Source organism: Hypoxylon trugodes (genome assembly GCF_022578975.1).
Source record: "Hypoxylon trugodes strain CBS 135444 unplaced genomic scaffold F4822scaffold_6, whole genome shotgun sequence".
NCBI lineage: Eukaryota > Fungi > Ascomycota > Sordariomycetes > Xylariales > Hypoxylaceae > Hypoxylon > Hypoxylon trugodes.
Genome location: NW_026250021.1, coordinates 1,178,649 through 1,204,478, shown reverse-complemented (window position 1 = coordinate 1,204,478; position 25,830 = coordinate 1,178,649). Strand labels below are relative to the sequence as shown.

General features: G+C 46.1%; 2 protein-coding genes across 2 annotated transcripts; both read left to right on the top strand.

Annotated features, from left to right (window-relative positions):
- Positions 1–5,800: 5,800 nt before the first annotated feature.
- Positions 5,801–6,130, top strand: F4822DRAFT_430220 (uncharacterized protein; the record flags this gene model as incomplete). The annotated part of the gene is made up of 1 exon (XM_051461247.1): positions 5,801–6,130. One exon carries the CDS (start codon positions 5,801–5,803, stop codon positions 6,128–6,130), a length of 330 nt encoding a protein of 109 aa, XP_051313246.1.
- Positions 6,131–22,344: 16,214 nt separating this feature from the next.
- On the top strand, positions 22,345–24,162 carry F4822DRAFT_430218 (DUF1752-domain-containing protein; the record flags this gene model as incomplete). The annotated part of the gene is made up of 2 exons (XM_051461246.1): positions 22,345–22,444; positions 22,517–24,162. 2 exons carry the CDS (start codon positions 22,345–22,347, stop codon positions 24,160–24,162), a joined length of 1,746 nt encoding a protein of 581 aa, XP_051313245.1.
- Positions 24,163–25,830: the final 1,668 nt, after the last annotated feature.

Here is a 25,830-nt window from a genome sequence, read left to right as displayed (position 1 = left end):
GCAGTGGCCGAATCAATTATTTTTCGTTATAGTACCTCCTACCCCGATATCGACCATACCACGAGACAAATATGGCTTCATTGAGCTTAGACGCTTCGAGAAAGCGACTGGCGTCAAGAATCCAATAAGTCGTAGACTATAGGGTAGTCTTATGCGTAGAATAAAGCCCCTTCAACTGGGGAAGTCGCGGACGGAGATACAATTTGTCGTCGATATAGACGGTTGCCCAAGGAGTTTGGATGAAGGCATAGGTCTCAGTAGGTAGAGTGATGGTATTACGATATAGACTTCATCGTCGTCGTGGGGGGCCATTGTTATAGGACTACCTAGTCAATCAAGCCTCATTTGCACACGTACGGGTCCGTTACAAGCGTCTTAAATTGCCATTGATATTAAAACTATAACCATTGGGCCCAGTGGCACTCGTTCTACCAGAAGTCGACGGTGTCCTTCTCGCCGCCACAAGGTGCCCGCCAGAGCTTTACCTATGATTTCAATTTTCTCTATCACTAAACAGGAAACTTACATATAACGAAACTTAGGTACTTATGTAACTACCTAGTGCCTGAATTATCTCCGCGTGTGGATTCCCTTTAGGGTACGATAGGATAGATACTCTTCTCAGGAGGCAGGTGGCTAGGACATTTGACTGAGTAGAGATTGAGATTTTCATGCCGCGCTCCTCTCGGAAGCCTATCGCAACGCAGCGGAACAAAATATAGCAGAGTCGATTTTGCTATTATTATTTATTACTCATACAATGACGCTCATCAACACGTGAGGTTTTCCAGCAGCCTTCAATCCGTATTCTGTTAGACCAATGAAAATTCGTGAATATCGCGCTTAGTTAATATTGTTGATGGCAAGGGAGTTATATGTGTACCCTGGCGTTGCGGCTATTACAAACATACGACCCAGAGTTCCTAATTGGGGTTACACGAAAGCTCAGGTGGCTGTCAGGGCCAGATCCTCTTCCCCGAGACACGATGGGGAAGGCTGAGGGGAACCGCCGTTGTCCCGATAGATCTGCTGAGGGTGTGAAGACAGTTGTCAAGGCTGAGTTGTCAATAAATGTCTCACATCGAACGCGTGACTGCATCCTACGTATTCGGGAGGGTGGCAGCTAAGCACTTGAAACATTTGAATTGTACTTACGAACTAGAAAAGACCAGAAGAAACAAAAGGGGGTGTGCTGACTTAATAAGTAAGGGCTTACCCTACCAAGACCGTCAACTGGTACCACTAACAGGCGCTCCCTCACGATTTACGACTTACTCCGGATCTTGTACCTACTTACTTAGTTCTCCACGTCGTATAGCGAGGCTCTAGCGAGGACGCGGGGAAGGATCATCAGACCAAGCAAAAAACGGAGCTTCGCGGGCGGAAACTAGGTCTAGCCATCCCGGGGGGGATCGTCCTGTGCATCGCCAAGACCGAATATAGGGTTCTTGATTACTCTGAGTACACTCCATCAAAATTTCTGTGCTCGCGCGACCACGGAATCCCTTTCACCGCCGATTGCTTTGGCCCATTCATGTCTCGTGGTGTGTCAGTTGCGCCGTTGGGCAGCCTGAGACAGGCAAAAGCCTAGGAGCCGCGGGGTTGGGGAGAGCGATTTTATTTTCTTTCATTTCGGGCCTAGGATTCGGCCTTGCCTTGCTTGCTTGCCTGCCTGCCTGCCTGTTTGCTTGCGCATCTCAGGCACCTGAGCGATCTTTTGTTACGGCTATTGCTGGAAGGTCGCAGTATCCCACGGCACGGATCTGGTCACAGCCCAAGGGGCAAGGGCAGGTAAAATAACGTCATTAAACAGCCGAAGGGAAAGAAAAAAAAAAGGAAATAATGGTAAAAAAAAAACTTGCTGTCACCGGTTCGTTCACCCCAGTCATCTAGCGGTCTAACCACGATGACCCCTTGACCGAGGGGCGGAAGTTACGGTAGCAAAGGCTACGGAGATATTTTTTGGACTAGGCAGGGCGGACTCGTACTTTATGATTTCTCATGATCGTTACTATATGTATGAGTGCCGTGCCTGTTCCTGCGGGAAGCAACCCTCCACACCGGCTACGATCCCGCATCCCAACCGTTGGAGAAGGGCCGCCAAATAAAATAAAATAAAAACGAGTAAGGGATAGAGACATGGAGGGGTCCACGCAGAACATGGCGAATGCAGAGTTTTTCGCCTCCCTCGTCTACCGGTTAAAAGGGCACGCAGTCAAGGCGTGCCGTGCTGAATTTAACCGGCGACTTTATCCAAGGCCCTGAGAGCCGCCCTGAAGGTATTCTAGAGATGGGATTGGGGAAGATGTTAACAGGGGGTAGGGGTTCGGTCGCCAGCCCGTCCGTCATTTGCAGCGTACCCTGGAACCGATCTCCCGGGATCTTTGGGACGGCACCACGGCGGGTTGTGGATGTAGTAGTAATTAAGGTAGGATGTACCGTAGGCTATTCCGCCGCGAAAGGCTTTCGGCTGTGGTAATAGCGTGTATGTATCACGAACTTGCTGGTTGGTGAGTATACGTTGGGCTGAAGAAACGCTGTGTACCTTAAAGTAGGGTAGTTGTAGGGTAAGGGTAGGGGTTGTCTATACATCTACATACCTACCTCTTACTTTACACCCCTGAACGACTCCAGCGCCACCTGGCGAAGAACAGAAGTACAGAAGTCCAGCAATATAAAATTGATTATATCTCCATAAAATAGACTACAGCCTACAGGCGACGTGTGCGTACGTAGGGACTCCGTATATCTGGGGTGCATAAAGTCAAAAAGAAAGAAAACTATTCGGTATGACGGCCCCAGGATCTACTCCGTAATACCACAAGCCCACTTATGATACTACAGCTTGTCTTGTGTTGTTCCTCATTATTATTATTTTCTGTAATTTTTTATTTTCTTTTTTACTTCCCCTTGATTATTTTATGTAACTTATTACTCTAGACCGCCAAGGTTCCAAAGATTGAAGAGGTTGGTTGTTGGGTTGGACGCGTGTTTCTCAAAGCCAGATTTAGAAGTCTTAACCTGGAAAGCCCCTATTCTGACAATTCCCGTCTCTGCTTACCAAGACCTTATTATTCTAGTATTCGGTAGAACAAGAGCAAGGCATTGATAGATTAAATTGTCACAATTCAGTATGTTCTGCATCGTAGTGCTGATTGACAGGAATCCCATGTAACCGGATCACATACATGCCATTGGTCGACGTCGTGTATCTTTACTAATTATACGCACTTGGCAAAAGCAGGAGGGCACATCGACACATGATGACCATGCGTATACTGACTCAAATCTTGCTAGGTAGGGTACTGCTTGAAACTTCTCTTTACGGACAAATTTCGTAAGTGGCGCCTGAGGGATCGCATAGAATTCTTCCTACTCAGTTTAATAATATAGTAGTAATTGACATGACTCGGTTTCACTGCAGAACACAAGAGGATTGGTCATTTCGGGGTCACTGCTATAAGCGGTATATTTGCACGAGGTTCTACATCGCGTGACCTTCAGGTCTCAGCTGCATCGTGGCGATGGCACATTGCAGCAGAAACAAAACCAGCACTTTTCACTTTAAATGAACGAGCTATTATAGGATGCGCTTTTATGAATATGAGGACAGCCGCTCCTAGAAGAGAGTCATGGGAAAGTGACGCATACTTAGAACGGATGCATCTTTCGTATACCTATGGAATCTAGAAGCTGAAAAGAACTCGGACTAGGCTTCGCGACACGCGTATAGGGACATCCTAGGTAATTCCATATGCGCTTTCTTCAATGTTTCATACCTGTGCTGATGTTGCACATATCCTATTTCCCCACGGAGTAACTGAATATTTTCTGTATGTATCGTGCACATATTCGCGGAGTCTCTTTGAATATTATTTGGTGACAGAAAAAAAGCCCGGCCTCTGAATAATGCCCGCGGGTCCGAAAGTCAACCCCGTGCACCATTAAATCCGAAATGGGGAAACCGCCTATTCTACTTCATAGCAATTTCTACTATTGAAAAGCCCCCTTATTACCTGAGAGGTAGGTAGACACCAAGGTTGACGGACAAGCCAACCGGACTATCGATATTTGGGGACTTGTGCACGGGGGCTTGCATGAAGCGTCGATGTGCATCGGGATGTGGGCGAGTGCAGGAGGACGGTGTAGGTAAAGTCCAGGAGCATTTCCGATATTAGATAGAAAGATAGCGAAATAAAGCGCTATATTGCGACTACTCAGAATGCGATTCACGTTCAATCTACGATCTGTGGCGCCGACCGGCTTACACGATTGGACAGGTTCTGGAGGTCATCTTGCGAAAAAAAAGTAGGTCTGATAGTGTCGCAATCGTTCTCGTTCCTTGTAGAAGCCAACCAATACCCCTGTATGGCTTGCGCTGTGCTTCCCACCGTAAATTCGACAGCGACAATGGCGGAGATAAAGGCTATCAAATATTTGCTGACCGAAATGGGTCTGACTGCGCCCGTGGGGGGTTAATCGCCGCCGTTGGCCGTTGGGTCTGTCTTCTGTTGTATAAACGGACCATAATAAGGTCGTAGGAATAGGAGCCAACAGAAGGTAGCCTTCGCCCTTCGCGGTGCGCGGCTGACCACCCCGTTATGGTACTCTTGAAACTGCTAGGAATAAGGTGTTGCCACCCGTGCAGTCTCCAAGGTTGGATCTGACTATCTGAAATAACATGATAAGGGACGGCCCGAGTAGCTAAAGTGCCTAGGCACTCTTGCGCCGCATGGGATGCATGGATGTCAGCAGGGTTAGTGGGCTATGTATGTAGTGTATAGATGTAGAGGGAATCAAATTAACCTCCTTGAGATTAAAAGCTTTCCTCCAACTGCGTTGTACTCGAAGGTAGTGGTGTTCCTGCGTATTACCCTCAACCCTATGTTGAGTTGGTATGTTGGTACAGAGGCTGGCGGCGCCCGCTATTGTTGCTTGCTGGGTTGAGATTCGCACCAATCTACTTCGTGGCTGGATCAACGTGAGGCGGATTCGTCAGCAAAGAGAGATCGGCCTTAAGGGGGTTGTAGGCCGTCAGCATCCAAGCGACCCCACGAATAGGCAGGCCATTCTCCCCATTGGGAGTGGGGTGAAGGCTGAGCTGAATGTTGAATTTCTTTTCCCACGGGGTCGGCACCATGAAAGTTCTTGGTAAGACGACTGGTCAGATACCTACCTAGGTAGAGTACTTTGAATACAAATCAAAAAGGCTGTTCAAATCTGACCTATGAGAGATTGAATATGACAGAATTAATTAATACCCTAGCCGCCACACCCGCAGCGCGGATTTTCGAGACAAATCTTTCTAGATAATTCTGAACTCACTGCCGTCAGACTTGCGAGTATGATATTCAATCTGCCTCGCGCTGCAATAGGTTCAAAGTCAGACATCAGCATCGCGCGGTCCTGAATATCGAACGAACGAGACGTCCAGCGCCGTCCCCGTACGAATGGAATGTCAATATCAAATATAAAATTAGACCGTGGCTCGTGTAACCACCCCTATTCGCTTCACCCCCTCATGGCATTGGTCACCGAGAATACTCGTACGACAGAGACGATCTAACCATGATAACTGTGCGTATGTGCTACGTTTGTGACGCTTAGATGAGCGGGGAAGAGGGGAACCGAGGACCAGATTCAGTCCCAAGGCGGAACGCAGACATAACAGTATATCGATTGGACCATTCTGCTGTCGCAGTTATGTCTCCACGAAATAACACGTATAGCAAGTCTAACCGGGCCGCTTTTAAGAAGAATAAAGTCATTACACTTGTAGTTTTGAGACTCATAGGAGGCGATGGGAGGCGATGGGATCTTAAAGCCAAGAGCCAACAAGACGCACTCCAATTCTGCCATTAGGAAGAGTCAAATGCGGATTGTACCCGACGTAAACCCTACCGGCATCTCGACCGAACTGTTTCATTTCATCAAGGCTTTTTGCTGCGGGAATATAATTACTTGGATGTTCCTATTCGCGTTCCTCGTCATTCCTAATACCACTCAGTACACCGGATTGGGGAAAGGGGGCGGATGGAACACTACGAAACGGGAACACGTCGCGAGAAGGCCTATCGTATTAGGTGAGAATGCATATCGAGCTATTAAATCCCAGAGGAGACTCACATAGCAAATTTGCGCGGCACATTGACCGTAAGTAAAAGAACGGACTCGTAAGCACATGAGAAAAGGGACCGGTGTTCATCTGATGGGATCTGCGGTTGTTTGCAGATAACTCGCGTACGTAATAATCGCTGGAAATACTCAGGTCACCTGTTTCCTAAGGGGATGAACCAATCACCGGGGTTTTCATACGATATCGAGAAAAAGAATCCTCCGTTGCGACACACGGACCCATCAAAAAGACGGGCAAGCGAAGTTTGGTTCGCGCAATAATTCCTATCTCATCTGTTGCAACGGTCACACTTGGATGAGTCGCATTCTACGGGACGGCAGTGATCCCCGAGGCTGGCTGATCTGATCGGGACGTGGAGGACTATGGAGAAAACCCCTTCGTACGGGGCCGGTCTCAATGGATTTCCCATATGCTTGCGATTTGCCATATGCCATATGTACTTACATGTGCCGTGATGACGCGCAGGAGATTAGAGTGACAACCTTACGGCGTAAGTTGTGGGCGTGTAATAAGTCTTCGCATACCGGCTTAGACATCTTCGGTCTTCTTCATAGGTAGAAAGGTATGCATCACCGCAGATGGTGATGACCTTACTGCAGCTGCCGAGAAGGCAAGGTGCGGTTATGCAGTCCGCACATGAACTTCTGGTCCGTTCCACAGAAGGCTCGGTACCACACACCCCACGGACGGACAACTCCCAAGTCAACGGAATACCTTCATGTAGGTCTCAGGCCGCAAATTAACTGATCGAATATACCTCTTGGAGAAGACAACCATTATTTCCATGGCTTCCATGGCTTCCAAATACGGTCATTATGGAAGACCGAAAAGGGCATCATCGAGATACACCGGTAGCAATAATCATAAATCATAAAAATAATAAAAGAAATTAAATTATAATCCATTTAACAGAAAATACAATTAATGATTTTCTCCCCTTGTTTTCGAAGGATTCCTTTCCGCAACCACGTGGCGACCCTCGACAAATGGCTGTCCTTCATCAAGGAATGACATGCAATTCTAAGGATCTTGATCCAAGTCTCTCGTTACAGTTCAGCTATGTCTGGCAGGTTTAATAACAATGCTCGGGAGTTACTATTATGCACGCAATAGGACATGCGTACATGAGATAGACCTATTCATAGTGATCCTGCTTACTGATTTCGGTATCGACGTGGTAGTTAACGAAACTCCGAAACCAACTGGAATAACCTGTGACCCAATCCAATATAGCATTTCGGAACAGAAATAACTTCATCAGGGTATGATTATGTCAGTTTTAGTATGCTGTATGTAATTATTTAGTTGGTCTAATGAGAGACTAAGGGATGATCCTCCCGAATTTCCAACGGCGCAGCTAGTACTTATAGCTAATAACTAATAACAACTAACAAACCACGAATCATACACGCTGTAATAAGAGCCTTGGCATAGTAATAAGTCTTTGTCGGCCAAAGAGAAACACCCGTTTTTACTTAGGCTAGAAAAGTAATCGGCTATTCCTCCAACAATACATCGTCGAGGGATATGGCTCATGACATCATATTCAAGCAACAAGACTTGTTTTTCTTTATTATTATTATTACCGATGTTGTGGAAATAAATCCAGATCGACAGCTAACAGCTATTATTCTTAATTACCAGCTGACCCGCTGACGCAATTCCCCTGAACCCCAGACTTCTAACAAAGATGTTAAGAGTCAGGATAATCCAAGCAGATAGCTACCATCTACGGTAAAACATGTCAGTAATGTTGATATCAAGAGCCCATCGCAAACGAACACTCCACCCTTCACCCTCCACTTCCCAGCCCTCCCTTCCCCAGCGATCTGGGTCAAAATCTCGATGCGCATTTCTTAATTCGGACCGGGCTCTTATTAGCTACTTTCGTACCAAGAAAGGCTCGACCTCGAGAGAGTTCGCGCACGACCATGCCGTCCCCCCAGAAATTGGAATTGAATGGGTGGATGAATGAATGAATGAGGGATGGTGAGTGACTACGTGCAGTCGAAAATGAGATTGGGGGCGCAGCGCAAGTGACCTTGGCTTGCTGCATTTGTTGTTTGGAGAATTACTCGTCTCGGTAACAATCTGATTCATCACCGCGATTCCCCAGATGATGATGCTGGGGAGGATGGGAGGTACAAGTAGGTACAACACGACAGCAACCTCGTCATCGAAAAGGGCTGACGCCAGATTCCTTCAACTCCTCCAATCCATGTCCATGTAAATACATACAATATCCCATCTATTCTATCGTGAGATCCTAAATCGAATCATACTCGGTTTGGCGATGCGCTTTCAAAACAAGAACCCCCAACGAAGATCGAGATCTAGGGGTGCATGACTTTGTCAATACCTACCCATTACAGGTGTCTTAAAACAAGCTGTTGCTTCCGATCTTGTAGGATTTTGACTTGAGTATGGCATCACCTGAATAGTGTTTCGATGTACCAAAAAGGAATTTGAATATCGGTTATCGCATCATCTCAAGATACATTGTTGCAAGCCGTAACGGTACTGTAAGTCACTGTAATAAGATGGAGAAAATAATGGGTAGCTGACTTATCGGCGGCTTTCCTTACTACATACATCGAGGATCGCGACATCGCCTTACAAGAAGGATGCCTAACCTGGACCAGCCTCGTTCCAGCGTCGCAATCTACATTCCTATAGAGGGTGCGAAAAGCCTAAACTAGAAAAACAGCGAAGAGGCGAAAAGAGACGCAAATGCAAAAGGACCAGGGGTGTAGCTGTAGGTTGCTGTAGGACAATACACACGCGCCATTCAGCGACTGCATGGCGACTTACAGGAGGCTTAGTGACCGGAGTTCCTCTGCGTGGGGGGTTTCAACGATCGGTACGGGTACATTGTCACATTCGATCATGACCTTTTATTCCCTTCCTCTTCTCTAAGTAGATATATATTGGATATTGGTACAGTATATACTTAGATATGTACCTAACTCAACAATATTGATGTATCTCATCGCCATCGAATATTGCCATTGCCATCGCAGCGCAGCGCATCGTATCACATCTCACAATTTGCCAACTGGCACTATGCATTCGCGGGTCTGGCCGCTGACATTCCGGGCGGGAAGAAACGAGTCACAAGGGCGGCATTTTGCTGTCCGTTTAACGTAAGACGCCTAATGCGAGACCGACAGGATATGGCCCGCGCCGCGAAGGAGGGTGAGAAGCGAAAAATAAATAAGAACATAAGAAAATAAGAAATAAGAGGAAGGAGAAATGAAGCCAGTACACGAATCATCGTGAGATTTAGAGAAAGTATGTAAGAATTATTGTTAGATTTTAGTTAGCTCGCGGCTTTTCGGGTCCCCCGCAGGAACAATAAGAAACAATTATTACCATATGAAAATAATTGAAACAAGACTAACACGCTAATACTTGGGATCATTAACCTCGAATTGTTGATAACCCGCGGCAACGAGGTCAGCGAAAGGGAACAATGTTTGGCGCCAATGAAGGCCCCCAGTTGTTGTTGCGCATGACCCATCATCAACCTATGAGACCCCCCGCGCGCAACATTGGATTGGGAAGGCAAAAAAGATACAATGATGAAAACGCATTCAATCCGATCCAATCCCCTCCGTGTCATCTGTCCCGTGCTACCTAGGACGTTGGGTGAAGGAGGAGGAATTAGGAAGGAATTGGTTTGGTTTAACAAAGGATGAAGCAAGATTAAGAAAACAATGAGATTACCTTGATGTATCTAACCTATGCAACGTTTCGAAATAATTCTCCGTGATGTTTAACGTAGCTTGCCATACAATACATACCTGACCTAAGACGTAAGAAGTATCTATCTAGCCTATCTATCTCATAAGGGTCGCAACCTAGGTACCTATTATCTATAGTACCCTAAGGAAGGAAAATGTTGATCACACTCCCTGCCACCGTACCTGAATCAAATCGTGATCCTCATCCTCAGCAGTGGTAATGGTTCCCCAAGCCCGCCCTGCCGTATCGTGCTGGCGTGTCTCGTGTGGCACACCATTAAGGACCAAAAGAGGAATCTGAAGCTGGGGCGAGAGGAGTTGCGAGAATAGATCCGGGAGGGTGGGATGATCTCGAGAGGTGAAGGGGTACCTCCAAGAATGGAAATTTCCTATCACAACTAGTTCCTAATCAGGCGAGTGGATATGCTAGTTGGTTCCCTCTTAAGAAGAAGGAGGAGGAAGAGTCCATTTTACGGTGTGTTGGGCGTATTATCTCAAACATGCCAGCCAAGTCTTCCTCTTTCGTATATATCGTGCCAATTGCGACGGAAACGAAATGTAAGGTAAGGTATGAATGGGTGCACGCCTACTGATAAGCGCCGGCGATAGGCTGGCGGCACTGGCTGGGGAGATATTTTGGGAATTGGAGGCATGTAATAGGTATAATAACGTGCAGATTATAAGTGCCATAAAGTCCTTTCTAGGGGGACCTATTGCCGAAACAGGGCTGGGAGAGGCGATGCCATAGGCCGTAAATACTGCTGACTTGCAGCGGGCTGGCAGGAAACGTTGCCGTGCCGCATGCGACGGCCACTCCTTACGAACATTTGCAGTATGTCCCATGCAATTCACGTGTACTCGTTGCATATGTAAGCCGACGATGATTGGTTCTAAATGGTCGAATAGATATAACCATTTGACTAAACAGAGAAGCTGAGAATCCTACTGAGATGATTAGTAAAGATTCGCTACGCCCAATAGAGGAATTCCGAGGGGAAGGGAATGGAAAATGGGATTATGAATACGGATAGGAATGAATATTATTATTTTATTGTTTATTTTTAATTTTCGCATTTATTTTATTTTATTTCTTAGATCTTCTCATCTCTACTTCCTGAAAGGGATTTGATAGACAAATCTTATCCCTACTTCAGAAGAATAGAGATATGTACACGTCCGAATATGTTCATGATGATACAAAAACCCTTTAACAGAGGGATTCAATTGCGGAGAAATAAGCCACCAATCCGATTTTCCCTAGGGGAAAATTCTGGTGGCGTCCCCGGAATGACCTCCCTCTAAATACGCCGCTCGCCCGACGGCCGGGGAATACTCCGTCTGATGATAAAATCGGTAAGTACCTTAAGTAGATGTAGATATTAAAATGTCATGTGAGCATCAGACTTACGAATGCAACATTAATACCTTGGCCGTTTCTATATTATCTACTATGAACTAAGCACACACTCGATGTAATAGGACTTCAAACAAAGCCGACATTCAATGGAGGCATCACGCCGCCAGAAAATCTCGTTATTAGACCGACCAGTATACGGACCGACTTTCCACACTATTTTTCCATGGTGGATTCAGGAACGTGATGCTAGGTAAGGTAAGGTACAGTACGTTTCTCGCGAGATATCTTTCCTAAAGAAGAGCTGTAACGTAGTCCCCTTTCGTTAGATCGACAAGATTTACTGCCTAGGTCGCTTATGAATGGAATGTTATGGCCCTACCGAAGACAGAACAGAGAGAGATGCCAGCCGAGAGGAACCTCACATGATACCGAGATCTGCTGGGCCTGGGCTGTTTGGGTCTGGGGATTTCCTGGGGTATTAAGCGCAGCTCCGCATTCTCTCGGCTCTTCTCGAGGAATGATGAGAATAGTGAAAAAGAGTCTAGGTTTAGAATTAATTGACACGATTCGTGCTGTATGATCCGAGCAGATACCGTCTTAACCACGAACGGTCATTCAGCCCGCATCGGATGACTTGTCACGATAAAATTCCGTATGTGCGTAGGGTCAAAGTACATTGAAAAGTGTGCCGGTCATATGCAGGGACCATGGACGCCAGGAACATTGAATCACCTAGGGAGGCCTTACAAAGTACATGTTAGAAACATGGCCGGGAAGAGTCTCAATGGGCATTGCTTGGCTTGGATTCAATATGCGGGGAAGAAAAGCCATTCTAGCAATTAACCGCTAAGCCGACGGCGCGGCCGTGGATTTCGGCTTCACTTGACCTAGGAATAACCAGGGTATCATTTTCTTTTACTAGCCATGTCCCGGAACTACGACTTTGTCCTAGGTCCGTCCGTGACAACCTGGACGGATCACGACTCTTCGGCAGAACTGTCCAAATGGTCTATGGTCTGCATGACGGCGAAGCCACGTGACAAATTTAGCTGTTGGGTCTTTTTTTCTTATTTTTGTTTTATTTCTCCTGTCGGCGCTGCACTGCATTCGCTACATGTACCTTGTAAGCGTCGGTGGTGGACTTGGACATGTGGACCTGTAGTTTCGTGTCCATAATGTTCGGCGCAATTCTAATCGTATTATGTGATTTTCATGCTTTAATGCCAATCGAATGGGAGGCCTAGGTCATTGCGTACATACATTCGTAATGCGAACGGGTCGCACAAAAGCATGAAAGCTGAGCCGCAAGGCCAGAATCTTCGTCTCCATCGACGAATCGTGACCGCCGGGCCAATCGATACGAAAACAAGGCGGGTGATAGGTATTCTTGTTCATTACGAGGTGTGCTAGTAGGTATAATCCGTGCCGGCGGGGTTATAACAGGAAAATTGCCTACTAAAAATCCCAGACTCGAGCGGTGAATAGTGGGTAAAAAAACAAATCTAGAATTACAGAAGGGAAAAACATAACAGCGTCGGTGCACATGGGTCTAGAATTTCCGAAGGCTCCATTGATGGACTACTATCCTGGATCGCAGGGTCGTATTTTCAGGGTCCATCCCACATTTCCTGCGGCTCTGGATCCCGAGTAGCCCCGAAGATGGTGGTAAGGAAGAGTGAGAGAGGAGGGGATCACGCGCGCAGACCGTTTCTTTTTCGGTCCCTCTATGACCGAGTTTGCGACTAATGAGGCCTAGATCCGATTCCCTTCTGTCACGACGTTTCAATGTGAGCGAGTTTCTGGGTTAAGTGTGTGCACATCACTATCGGTAGGGCAGAAGAACTAATGGATCCAAGTTTGTATGTATTATTATGAAGCTGTTTTGTTTCATATAGTGTTACCTATGTACTTGACTAGAGTATCCTTAGTGTTGGTAATACATTCCCTCGAGCCTTAGGAAGTATGGATCCGTCTCTATTATATGGCCTTTGCTTTTGTTAGTATTGATCATTGGTTGTTAGTATTAGTGAACTTCACCTAGGTCCAGTATTCACCGAAAAGGGCCGAGTTTCTGCCGTTTGTTTTTTGCGCAATGGGGTCTTAATTTTAAGGAGTTGTGATTTGCTGTTTGAACGATGGGCAGGATGAGCATTTTCAGTAGCCATCACAGCTGAGATGCCCCTGAAATTTGTGGTATTGTGGTATTATGGCATGCTATGCAGCGGTACGTGCAATGCGGGGACCGTAGGACTCAAACACTTACGACAGCACTCTACTCTCGTTATCATTCGTTGCGCCACTGACAACACGATGTGTATTCCGACTTGGGACAAACCTGTCAGATCTGAGGACTGAGTCTCGCATCTATTACAACCTCATTTATCACTTCTCGTGTCCCGCCCGTCGGGCTCACGCAGCGGACGGGGCGGGGGAATTCCTAACTTCCTAGGTACCCATGCGTCGTAGCCTGGAGAAGCGTTGGGGGTCAAGTAAGAGGATGACGAGATTGTACATTGTAATCTGTACGATTCTGAATAATCATTTTTGCTAAAAAAGCTAGCTTTATGTAAGTGACTATGAGCGCATCACGAGAGCCTCTCACCCGCACACGGGAGGCAAAATGGCTGCGGCTGATGAAATCGAGACAAGATCGTGGGGACGGTATATGAATGAACCCTGGTCATGCATTAATACCGTCTGGCACACGCCAATCGTGCTTCAAATCGATGAGAATACGTACAAAAAGCAACTTCAATTCCCGGGAAAAGAGACTCGCACTCGAGAGATAAATTAAATCTACTAAAAATATGATTTTTCGAATTTATTTAATTATTTTTTAACCTAGTAAAAAATGCATTCTTACCGCTTACATAGGTACTTGATGTTAGGCATTATTGACCTGTCAGATAACTATCTCACCATCTCATCAGAAGAAAAAACGACTGGAAGGGAACTACCCGTAGCTGCAACGGCTGGTATCCGGACCAGTGAATATGCGCATCCCTCTGTAGCTAGTTTTTCGCTTATCTCAGGAGGCGTTCGCTTGCAAATTCCGGACAAAATTACGACGCCTGTAGGTGCGGTTGTATATACTGTATGCTGCTCTGTCAATTCATTCGAAAAAGTTTGAGGCAATGTAGATCACCAAAAAGTCCTACACACTTTACATACCAACCTCACCTTGATACGCAAGCTACCTATCTAGGTAACGTAATGTACATCTGGGAGGTCGGCGATATGGTTCAGGTTGTCTCGAATCGTATAGAAGTAAGGGAATAGTTTAATAATCGTACCTACCTGTCAACCGTCAAATCATGAGTTTGCTAAACATTAAAGCGAGTTAAACTCCGATGACATGGTAGTCGGTTCTGATTAGACGGGACTAGGATATTGTCCGGCTTTTGCCAGCGTCGATGAATTTCCCGTAACGTGCACCTTCGGATCCGACCCTGGGAGGGTTTGCGCGTCGCAAAAGTGTACAACGTCCGCCGTTGGTGAACCCGTCCTGCTGGCGGCCGGTGTTTTTAATGATAATTGAGAGTCAATGACGTACTTTAGATCAGAGAAATGGCCTACGGAGGCTACTCCGTGGGGGAGCATTGGATACCAAGAGGCTGGGTTAGACATTATAGCATACCCGTCATTGAAGCCGTGTTTTCTGATGGCCTGTTGAGTTTTCATTAAACTGCTCATCTTTATGCCTAACACATTGCTTTCGAGCATTTTAGTTGCTTGGCATTCCCCAACCGTAGAACCAACGATATCTCCTGCACGCGTTCGTGGAGCAGAGGGAGGGAGGCAGAAAGAGGAGGGGGCGCTGTTTACGAAAGCGACAGCATTGACGGGTATGTATGGCTATGTAATGCTAAAGCTCGGGGAGCTCCCGAGCCATATGAATTACTTATTTTGATGTACTATGAAGCAAGGCTTGTGCAAGGCTGGTAAAGGAGTAGGCATTTGCTCGAGACTATGGAGTATTTTTTTTTTTTAGGGCGACGGGAGAGTTCCCCGGAAACAAGAACAGTAGTAGGTAATTACTTTAAATACCCTACAATAGCTCCAAATCCCGCGGAAGAGGCGACGACGACGGGGTGTGTCGGATGAAGGGCTCAGGCTTAATTGTATCAGTTCCTTGCGCCCGCACCTACATAATGTACGCCTTGATGGTATGGCGATGCCGAAATGATTGTTTATTTCCCATTAACCCATAGTATGTATCACTATCCTTATGTAACTATTCCATTCATAGATTTAATTGGTTGCCCCATTCTATGTCTCAACTCACCTGACTTTAGTCGACACCAGCGACATGGTAACGGTAGCCCCATATGCCCCGTTTGCAAGGCCCCATCCAACACGTTTTGAGACTTTGTAATTCCCAGGAATCGAGTTCTGAAATTGCCGGTTCTTGGCATAAACTTCCGACGGTGGATATCAAGCAAGGGGGAATGTTCTCTAGACGATTCTCGTTCTTCTTTCTCCGGAGAGTGAAGTCATCGCATGTACGATGAACGAGCAAAGACCTAGATTGGAAATATGATCGATAATATGCCTGTTCTAACAGCTGTTTACCGATTCAATTGTTGCCATTGACGAATCCTTCGTATAAGCGCAATTTCTTCCTTTCGATTTGTTGGCCATGCAAAGAGACTTTAGAAGGATATTGTTTGCGAAATAACATCAGACCAGATATGCAATTCGTTCTTAGAAATACAATAATCTGGTTACTAACTTACATGTAGATTACCGGATTGGGAAATATAGTAACAATACTCATCTTACCTAATGTCAGATAGAGTTCCAAAATCCCCAATTCTCCCCCACCCCTTTTCATAATTTACACTATTCGACCCTGGCTCCGGGGAAGTGTGTCCGGGTAGGATTGACAGCAAGGTCAAGGGGCTAGTGAATGGAAGGGGGGAAGGGGGTGAGCGGCGGGGGTTGTTAGAAAGTGGGGGCCATCAGAAGCCTTTTGAGTTTCTGGATTTGCTGCTGTGCTCCTTGGGCTCTGCTAACGTTGGATTATCGATTGTTACGATTTGATAATCGATAGGCAATAATTGACTTTTTTATTCAGCACTTAAACAGCCTCGGCCCTACTACATAATTAATGCTTGTCTATTTGTGAGGCTTAATAAAATTCGAGGGTCGCGCATATCGATATTTGTTCTTCGGGTCACATTGCTCAGCTAGGTAATCGGAATCGTGGCCTAGAGTGGAAGGGCATTCGTGGGGAATGAATCGCTTCTTGCGACAGGGTCATCAAAACTACTAGGGACGTTAGAAAATACATGCTTTAAAGGGAAGTACGTAAAAAATGGCTTGCTTAGTACACTACACCTTGATGGTTGTGGTTGGGAACTTAGAAAAAAGAAAAGATCAGATCAATAAGCAATTTTTTAAGATGCTGCGTGGGGGGTTGTTGAATCCTTCGTCAGTTTCCATTAGTAGCCAAATTCAAGGAAAACTAAAAAAGGCGCGTGTTCTGAAGGGAGCTTGGTCCTTTTCGTCATGTATGCCGGCGGCGGCATCACGCAAAGAAAAAGGTCGGTGTAGATGCAGGTCTGTTCTTTTCATGCAGTTCGTTGCGTTTCGCATCCCACCTTGGCTTCGCTAATCATGTCAAAAACTAACAAGGTGATGAACTACCTACTTGGCAGGGCATTCCATCGTGGAGAGATACTATTTTACACTCTACCTACCTGTCTGCGTAGGTACTTTTAATGCCTGTAGGTAAACACCGCGTGGAATTTCTCCGTTCAGAAATCTGATAAAGTGGTACCTTACCAAGGCATGCGAAAGCTCCCGATGGGATGGCTCGTCCCTGGATTTCCCATTGTGACATTGTTACTCTGTAATATAAAAAAACAAGCCCAATTTTCGTACCTTGATGCCCAAATCATGAATGGTCACTTCGCTTGCTATGTAAAATGCGACTTGTCGAAACAGCGAGGTTGGATTCAGGGGTGGTTCTTCTCGATTTTCCGAGTTTCCGGGGGTGAGAGTGACGAAGTTTCGCACGCGTTCATGTTCGTATGTGGTTTCACGATCGTATTCTTTATTTTCGATGGACCGGACTTCTCCCCTTGATGAGAAGCTGATATTGGTGGAGTTACGTAGCCTCTGTGGGGCCGAAAGGATCGTGGGAAATCCCAAAGCTTTTTGACTTAGAAGAAACGTGGGAGTAATTATTGTGCATGATAGGTACCTGGGTCTTCGAGTTGTCGTTTTCTTTTTATTATTTTACGAATAAGCCTTGTCGCCTGCCCAATTCAATGTAGTGCGACCGATGCATCCCGCGTCGCGGATAGATATCTCGAAGAAGCTTGACATGCTTACATATCGCAATGGAAGCTTTACTATCTAAAGTAGGTGGCAGTCTCTTCTTGGGTACCATTCCTTCTAGAACCTGTCATGATCGCCAAAAGAATCTCCTAGACTTGCCTTCAAAGGGGATCTGCCGCGAACGCAGATGATTCGGAGGTTCTACCGAGATGTAAATACCACAGTACTAATTTATCATAGTCGGGCAACTGTTAACTGATGCTTCATCTGTTGTGCCTAACGTGGAAGGTTAGGCCAAAGTTGGTATCTGGAACGTATGGTATGGTTCGTGAGTTGTAGTGGTTGGGGATCACGAGCTTGGTATGCAAGATGAGGCTACCACGATTGGATAGCCTTAAACAAATCCCGACATCTTGGGAGTTGTGACTCTTATTCTTCATGAACAGCGACTTGACAACTTAAAACAGGACGAGGTCAGATGATGATTTGGACGTAGCCTAGGCCTTTCTATAGTCCTAACAAGTGTATAACCATCCACGTAATGACACGATGTGTAAGAGGACAGTAAGAGGACATCACATTCTTAGAAATGTGTCTCGTTGACTAAAGAAATGATGGTCGCGTTTGAGACGCGCGGATGGGGGTTTCGGTAGCAGCGGTAATTGAACGAGCACATCGGTTTTGGCGCTCGTCGATGGCGCGCAAAGTGTGATAGGAATCTGGTCTTGGCGTTGTGCTCGACGGTACAAGTGGTACAAGGTGTGATGGGGAGCGAATCTGTCATCTCGGCGTGGGGTTTTGTTGGCCGATTGGCGGAGGTAATACATTTGTTGGCGCTATGCTGGCGAAGCAATGCGCTGGGAATGCAACGAAGCGGTCACAGGTCTGCGTGATATTGATGCTTCAGGAGAAGAGCGAACAATGTGACTACCTACGAAAATAATAATAATACCAAATAATACCAAAAAAATAAGTCCTACCCTTGCCAACAATTGGGCTTTTGTTTATTTAGGATTTTATCTCATGGATATTCATGATATTCATGATATTCATCACAATGTAAAGTTACGTCGGTTAGAGAATCAGTTAGAACGATGTAATAGGATATGACTTTATCTCCGGTGATCAATCCCCTGGGGTTGATTTGTATGTTGACTGGTGTTTAAGTACGTCCAAGTTCTTGAAAGGAATCTTGTCACATGTACATTGTGCTTCGAGCACGATCATCTCGAGAGTAATTTCCTAGGCAGCCTGTAAGAGGATGATGGACAGGCATATTGAAGATCGTGTATGACAAACGTGTTCGGCATCGTGTGCGTATTTCTATTTATTGCGCAACATTAATACTCATATTAATACTCATAGTATTTATAAAAAGATCAATATTAGGTTAATAGATTTAAGTCGTCCGTCGTATCAGGGTTTCTTGTCTTTGTCAGTGTACTCTGAGTGCTACTTCGTGTTGTATTGTATATCGAATACAAGGCTGTTGTGTTTCGTAAGTTGTAATTCACAGTTACACTTTGTGAGTAGATTTCGTGATCTAGCCATGTCGGCCATTGTCTAGCCAGGTAGGTGGCTACCTGGGTAGGCAGGTTACCTACTTGATTTACTTGATTTGTGTGGGGTGAATTTTTAAATTTCCAATTGAGCGAATTGAAAAGATGAAAATATGTCGCGAGTGTGGCTGAGAATGCTCAGCTGATACGACGTTTTTATGCGGAGGGAACGTCTAAACCACAATCTAGCCGCCACAATTCCATTCTCCCCCCGCCCCTGGTACATTCTACATTCCACATTCTAAGCATTCTAAAGTCCAAGTCCGGTCCAACGAGTACGAGGCAATTTCTTCACAATCCCCGAGTCCACTCTTACTCTCTCATCCCTCTCTTCAGCATCTACCGTTTCCGATGTACCTTTACTTACCTACACATAAGGTATGCACATTTTTTATGTGACTATGAGATTGCCAACACATAAGTCTGTTGAAGATGGCACAAGACGAGATATGTCAGCCTGACCAAGTTACTTTACCTAGGTAGGTATTTACCGCATCTATAATCTTTATTTCTACTTGAAATAGATATCTCGAATGATGCAAAAGAAGAGGATTAAACTAGGCAGTGTCTGACATCTGAGTTATGCGCTGGCAATTCGTTTTTCGGTAACGTGCTAGGTTGGGGTTGTGTTGTCATTGTCGCTAAATCGTTCAAATGACTTCTCCCCACGGCAGCTAAATGGATAGTCCGAAGTCCCAGCTTTAAGAATGATGGGTATGAGATAGAGGCAATGCGGGGGCGGTCCGTTGACTGAAGTGACTAGAGTAACCACCCAGAGTGACCTGAAAAGGAACCGAATGAAGTTTCAAGTTACTTAAATGGGACGGCATCACGAGGGCTGTTTGCGAGGCAACTTTTTCTTAAAATCTAGCCGGATCTAGGCAATCCGGGACCGTCGATCCAAAGCCCAGTCCAAGCAACAGCCTTTCACCCAGCACGTGCTCCCTATTGTCAGCAACCGGAAAACCAAGCGTCCCAAGCAACAAACGTACCTAAGGTCCGGGGCATTGGCGTACCTTAATCGATTCGACAGTAGCAAACGTTGGCCGAACGAATTGACCATCGAGTGCACTGTAATCTCTGCCGATTTGCTTGTAATTTTTGTAATTTTGTAATTTGGTAGTTTTGCGGGCATCGTGGCATTGTCATCACTCCTGTGACCACCAACCCTTCCAACGTCTGGCTTTAAATTAACGCAGCTCAGGATCACGATGCTAGAAAAACTGCCCTATTAAATATAAGGCAGCCAACCATTGTAAATGGGATGAATGGAAACATTGAACCAACCCGAATTGGGTAGTCGTGATTTTCCCTCATAGTGTATTTTCTGCCTTGGAGAAAAGAATTATTTATTCTTAATTGACATAATTAAACAATCAATACATTCTCACTGACAAGCATACGAAAGAGTGTGGCTACTTAAGGCTTGTTTGTTCACACATTCGTTCAATATTTGCAATACTAATACATACATGTGTGTGTGCGGTTTGCTAGAGGCTTTTTTTTTTTTTTTTTGTGTAGAGAGAGTAAGGGAGCATGTAATTGATTTGATTCATGGAACTTATCATAGGTAATCAGATGTGGTTAGAAGTATTGGATTCCTTTGTTGAACACTACCCCGTCATTATGTGTAACCGTAATTCCGTCGGCAAGAATCCCATGATATTTTCCAGCGTCGTTATCAGGAAATAAAAACGCCGTATCAATCCAACGCTTCCTTACTAGTAACCTTCGAATTTAGCAATAGGACCTCTAGGAAACCGGAGGCTGAAATTCATGATACCCGATACTCTCTACTCTAGCTATACTACGGCTATCTAATAGCTACCTAGGTATCACATGTACCCGTAGAATTAGACGATCCGGCTATGGCTTCTGAAAACGAATAGGATAAACGACCCAAATAGCAAATGGAACATGAAGTTTTATCTACACGTAGGCATGTGTAGTTGTTATATTAGGCAAGCTGGGCACATTCACCGGCTAACAACAACTTCATGACCTTCTTTGGAAAACAACAAGCCGAATTAGAAGGGTAACATGTGCCTAGTTAGACAATAAAAGGGAAACCGCTTGCAGGTCCCAGGCAAAAGGGTCTGCTGGTCAGTGGTGCCCAGGTGTTGCCGGCACCAGTAAGAAGAATATTAGTTAGTACATGACAAAAAAAAAAGAGAGCGAGCAATTTGATTCGGGAGACTTAGTCTAATTGACCGCGGGTGGGTTTCCGGGCAGACCAGAGAATGGCCTTAAGTGCCTCAATAGGAATCTGATGCCCAGTTTGGTCTAGATTATACACTAACTTTTCAGCTATTCCATGAAGGGTATAAGAATTTGAAGACACTAAAGGGGACATTTCGGGGCGAGTCTGGCCGCTGGTCCATCCATCGGAGCAGGAAACAAGAGGCCAGTACGTACCTATTGTGGGTTTACTTGTAAGTACCTCAAGACAGGTACCTTCAGGGCCCTCTGCGCGTGTTATTCAAGGGTTAGTTACCGCCCCTGATCCATGATCCCAGTTCCGCCACCACCCTCATCACTCCCCAAGAGATCCCCGCCGGAGGACCCAGAGTGAATAATAAAAGGTACTTAAGTACAGGGCTACATAGGTACGAGGATACTTAATTACATGAGTACGTAGCTACTTAGATACATATTGCGATATCCACAAGGTACATATGTACATATGTACGTACCAGACCCAGTGAGAGGAGTGACCTTGCCTTGCACACCGCGCCTTCTAACCCTCCACCTAGCCTGGCTAGCCTACCCACTCCACTTCCCTCCTATCAAATACATATGTACACACCTACCCGCTCTCATTCTTCCCTTCCCAGGAACCTGCATCATGAACATGAACCACGAAAGAGTTTAACTACTCTGAAGTGCTAATAACGTCGTCGGTCTTAGCATTGATCACGACAAGCATTAATCCGCCAGTTCAGAGCAGCACTTGTCCCACCTGACGAGCATACTACGGGAATTCGAATATACATTCACCATCACCACCTACGAAGGCACTTATACAACGGTCACATTGTATTCGAACACCTCTCGCCTCCGCGCCTCTACGAATACACCAGAACCTTCTCCACGATCCAATTCCGTTTTGGTGCCGATTACTTCTTAATCTTCCCATTGAGAACTTTGCGAATTCATTTTCTTACCCAATTCGACTTTCGCGATCGACTTCGCGAAACCATCTCCACCATACATCCCCAACTCTCCCATTGTCTGCTCCAGCAGCCGAGCAGCCATTTTAACGGCATGCCTTGTAAAGCTGAAGGCTTGGTCCTGACTGTGGATCCCAACGTGATTCACAAGGTCGACACAAACAACCCTCAGAACCTCTTTAGCATGTGGACTGGTACGCCTTGATTTATTTTAGTACTAGGATCGGGTAGATCTTAGGAACTGCCTACTAACCAAACCTTTATAGTCTTCTCTAGGTGTGCCGATTCAGTTGAGCAAGGACGAAGATTAGAAAACTTGAGCTGGAGGTTATGGAATAGGGAGACGTTCTGTTGTGAAGCCAAAGCACTACCTACAGTCAGCGCCGCCGCATTACCAAAAGACATCCCCGAGCATCAAAGAATACCAGAAGTTCCCCAACTATCTGGAAGCGTCGATTCGGTCGCCGACGAAGAAGCGATCGATTTTTCCACTATCTCTGAACCCGTTGAGATCCTACGACCTCGAATTGTCCGACAGGACTCTTGTGCTAGCAGCCGAAGTAGAGGCCGAGAACGACATATTACATCAGATCACCTCGAGAAGATGGTGGTTTCTATTATTCAAGAGAAGGAGCCGAACTTGGCGCCACTGCCGGATATGAGCTCACCTTCCATCGAGTCATCGGATGCCGACCAGACCCAATCGTCCCCAGATGTAGAGCAGATGCCTACCACCCCCATCACCGAATCCGCAAGCGAGTCGGTTATTGCGCCATGCCAATTACCTTCACAAGCCGAGCTTACGGAAATCCCTGCGACTACGGTCATCCGAGGTTTCTCGCCGGCACAGACTTCGTCTTTCCATTACTCGCATGAGTCCAAGTCGAAAGCGCAAGACCCAATCCCCGAGCCTCAGTCATCTCCTGCTGCCAAGCCAGTCCAGCCTAAGAAGCGTCCGGCTTTGTTCAAGCTTGGTGACTCCTCTAGTAATGAATCTTCGCCTCAGAGCGTAGAGCCTCGCAAAGCTGTCCCTCAACCCGCCGCTGCTGCTAAAAAGCCTATGTTCGACATTGGTGTTAACTCTTCCGGAGAGGACGAGAGCCCATCGCTAAAGAGCGCTATGCACTCTTCTCGACAAGGTCCAATGCTCAATGCGCAAAAGAAGCAGACATCGTTCCACAACCAAGTTAGCACACGATTAATACAGACGCCTAGTGATCAGTCAGATAGTTACATGGACGAGAGTGCCATTGACGACGATGACGAGGACTCGGAGTGGGAAGACTCTATTGAGGAGAGTGGCAAGTCTAGCGTTGATGACGCAGTCACATTCAAGCGCGTACCATCGAAGGCGAATCTCACCTCCCAAAGATCGTTGATCAGCCTTATGTTCGCTGGACAAGAAGAGCGAGCTAAGGGGCTTAGCAACTACGCCTCTCACTCTACCCCAGCCATCCCCCAACGCGCGCGAGCATTACAAAACCCTTCTAACATGAATGTCGTGTCTTCCCCGAACGATTCTGACAACGGTCTTGAGATGAAGAGAGGCTTGCGATCCACCCCATTGAAGCCCATCAACGAGATTCCCCGATCTACTGCGCAACCTATCATGGTCAACCCGCCAACCCATAACCACCAAGCTGCTCTCTCGCCCAGAACGACTAGAAGGAATATGTTGGCTACTGAATTGACTGAGTCGCTTCGCCGTCAGCTTCTCTGGGAACGACAACAGAAGTCGTCAACGGCTAATGCCGTACTAAAAAGACGCCACACCGCTCTAGACGTTGCCAACCTAAAGCAGTATCCCGAAAAGGCGTACATGAACCAGGGCAAAGATGAGCCCAACTCCAGCAGCTGGAACCAATATTTCAGCCGCGAAGACTTCGGCGGATACCATGCTCAAGGCTGGTGATCTGATTTAATCCAACAATACCTCGATCTATCATACCCTGAACTGAGTTGCTTGGATGCACTCAGCGGCAGATCTACGAAAACTGCCTTGTATTTTTTATTTTCTCATTATTTTTCATTTTTCCAAGCATTGCGAAGGTGGTTGCTTTCTACGATACCGACTGCATTGCATGAGGCCGGCGTTTAATGATGTTGTTTAATCACGAGGCACTCCATCGCCCATAATCACACACTGCATGGCTAGCTGGTGGGTTAGCCATGCACACCAATCACGGCGGGGCTCGACCGTTACAGCGCATTGTTTTGGCGCTGTTTTGTGGTCCGCAACGAAGCCCATCGTCGTGTCTAGGGCAACTTCGCCTTTAGTTTTCACATTTTATCTGGCACTAATCGGCGTTGTCACCTGGATGATACCACGGTCCGCATTTGATTTCGCCCCGGCAAAGGGCTGCATTTGCTTTCTATTACTCATAGTGTGTATTTCAAAGGAGAATCGGAGGGCAACCTCATGAAGGATGGGGAATGACGAACCAAAAAGGGGGAAAACAAGGGATTGTGTACTGTCTTGCCTGCTATAGCAGAAGGGAGGAGGTTTGCTAGCTGGCTTAGAGATATGTGTGCGCAAAACACAGCGGCCTGAGCAAACAGCCAGCCAAAAAAGGAAGATAAAACAAAAGCATGCGCCATGACCACAAAAACATAGTAAAAGCTACACAAGGCCTACAAAATAAAAACAATAATAAAACGTGTTCAATCACTCAAACATCATAACCTGTCTTCTATTACTATCATCGTGCAATTGTGAAGTCTTACCTACCTAGTCTAACCTATGCTACGTACTTAGGTATGTGGTGTCCCTAACAACATTTGAAAATAATAAAAAAACCAGCTATTGTCATTGACCAACCTACGAGTTACCACCGAGCTAAGGTGAAGAGTGGACTTCGGCGCAAAGTGGCGCTCGAAAGGAAGCAAGCTCCCTGAGCTCTCTCAATGCAGTCAGACGCGCTGTGGATAAGGGCTCCAACATGTGAAAATGAAGGGAACATCAACGTCATTAGCGCCTCACCAATGCAAACTAGCGGAGATGGGCACGCTGGCATTACATCTCATCCTCCTTGATCAGGGACAGAGTTATCCACTATCCATTCGTACCGTTGAAGAACCATGGATATCATACGGAATTTAATCATAATATAGGAAATTTAGAGGATACCAAGTAACGAACGAACGAGCGAACGCACTGACGGGAAAACGGGTGTGGCCGTATTTACCGCTAAACGTTTTTAGCACTACCTGTTTTTAACTTACTGTAATCGGTGAACGGCAGAGAATCACGGGAAGAAGAAAAGTATCTGAGCACCACTAATTCTATTCTTTTTTAGCCAACTGACTAGAAATTGCGAATACAGTCATTTGCAAGTGACACATATATAGTAAGCAGCTGACAATATCAAAACAACATCCTCTTTTATTTCTTTCCTATTCAACAGAAATAAGAGCAAGATAAAACAGTACAAATTCAAGAACGCGGGATGCCAATTCTCTATCTAGATTACGGCATCGAACACGCACACCGACACGGACTTTGCCCCATCGTGACAGCGACTTACCTTCCTGACGGAGCGGCCTTACCCACACGTGCAGCACGTTTGAAGTGAGGTAGGTA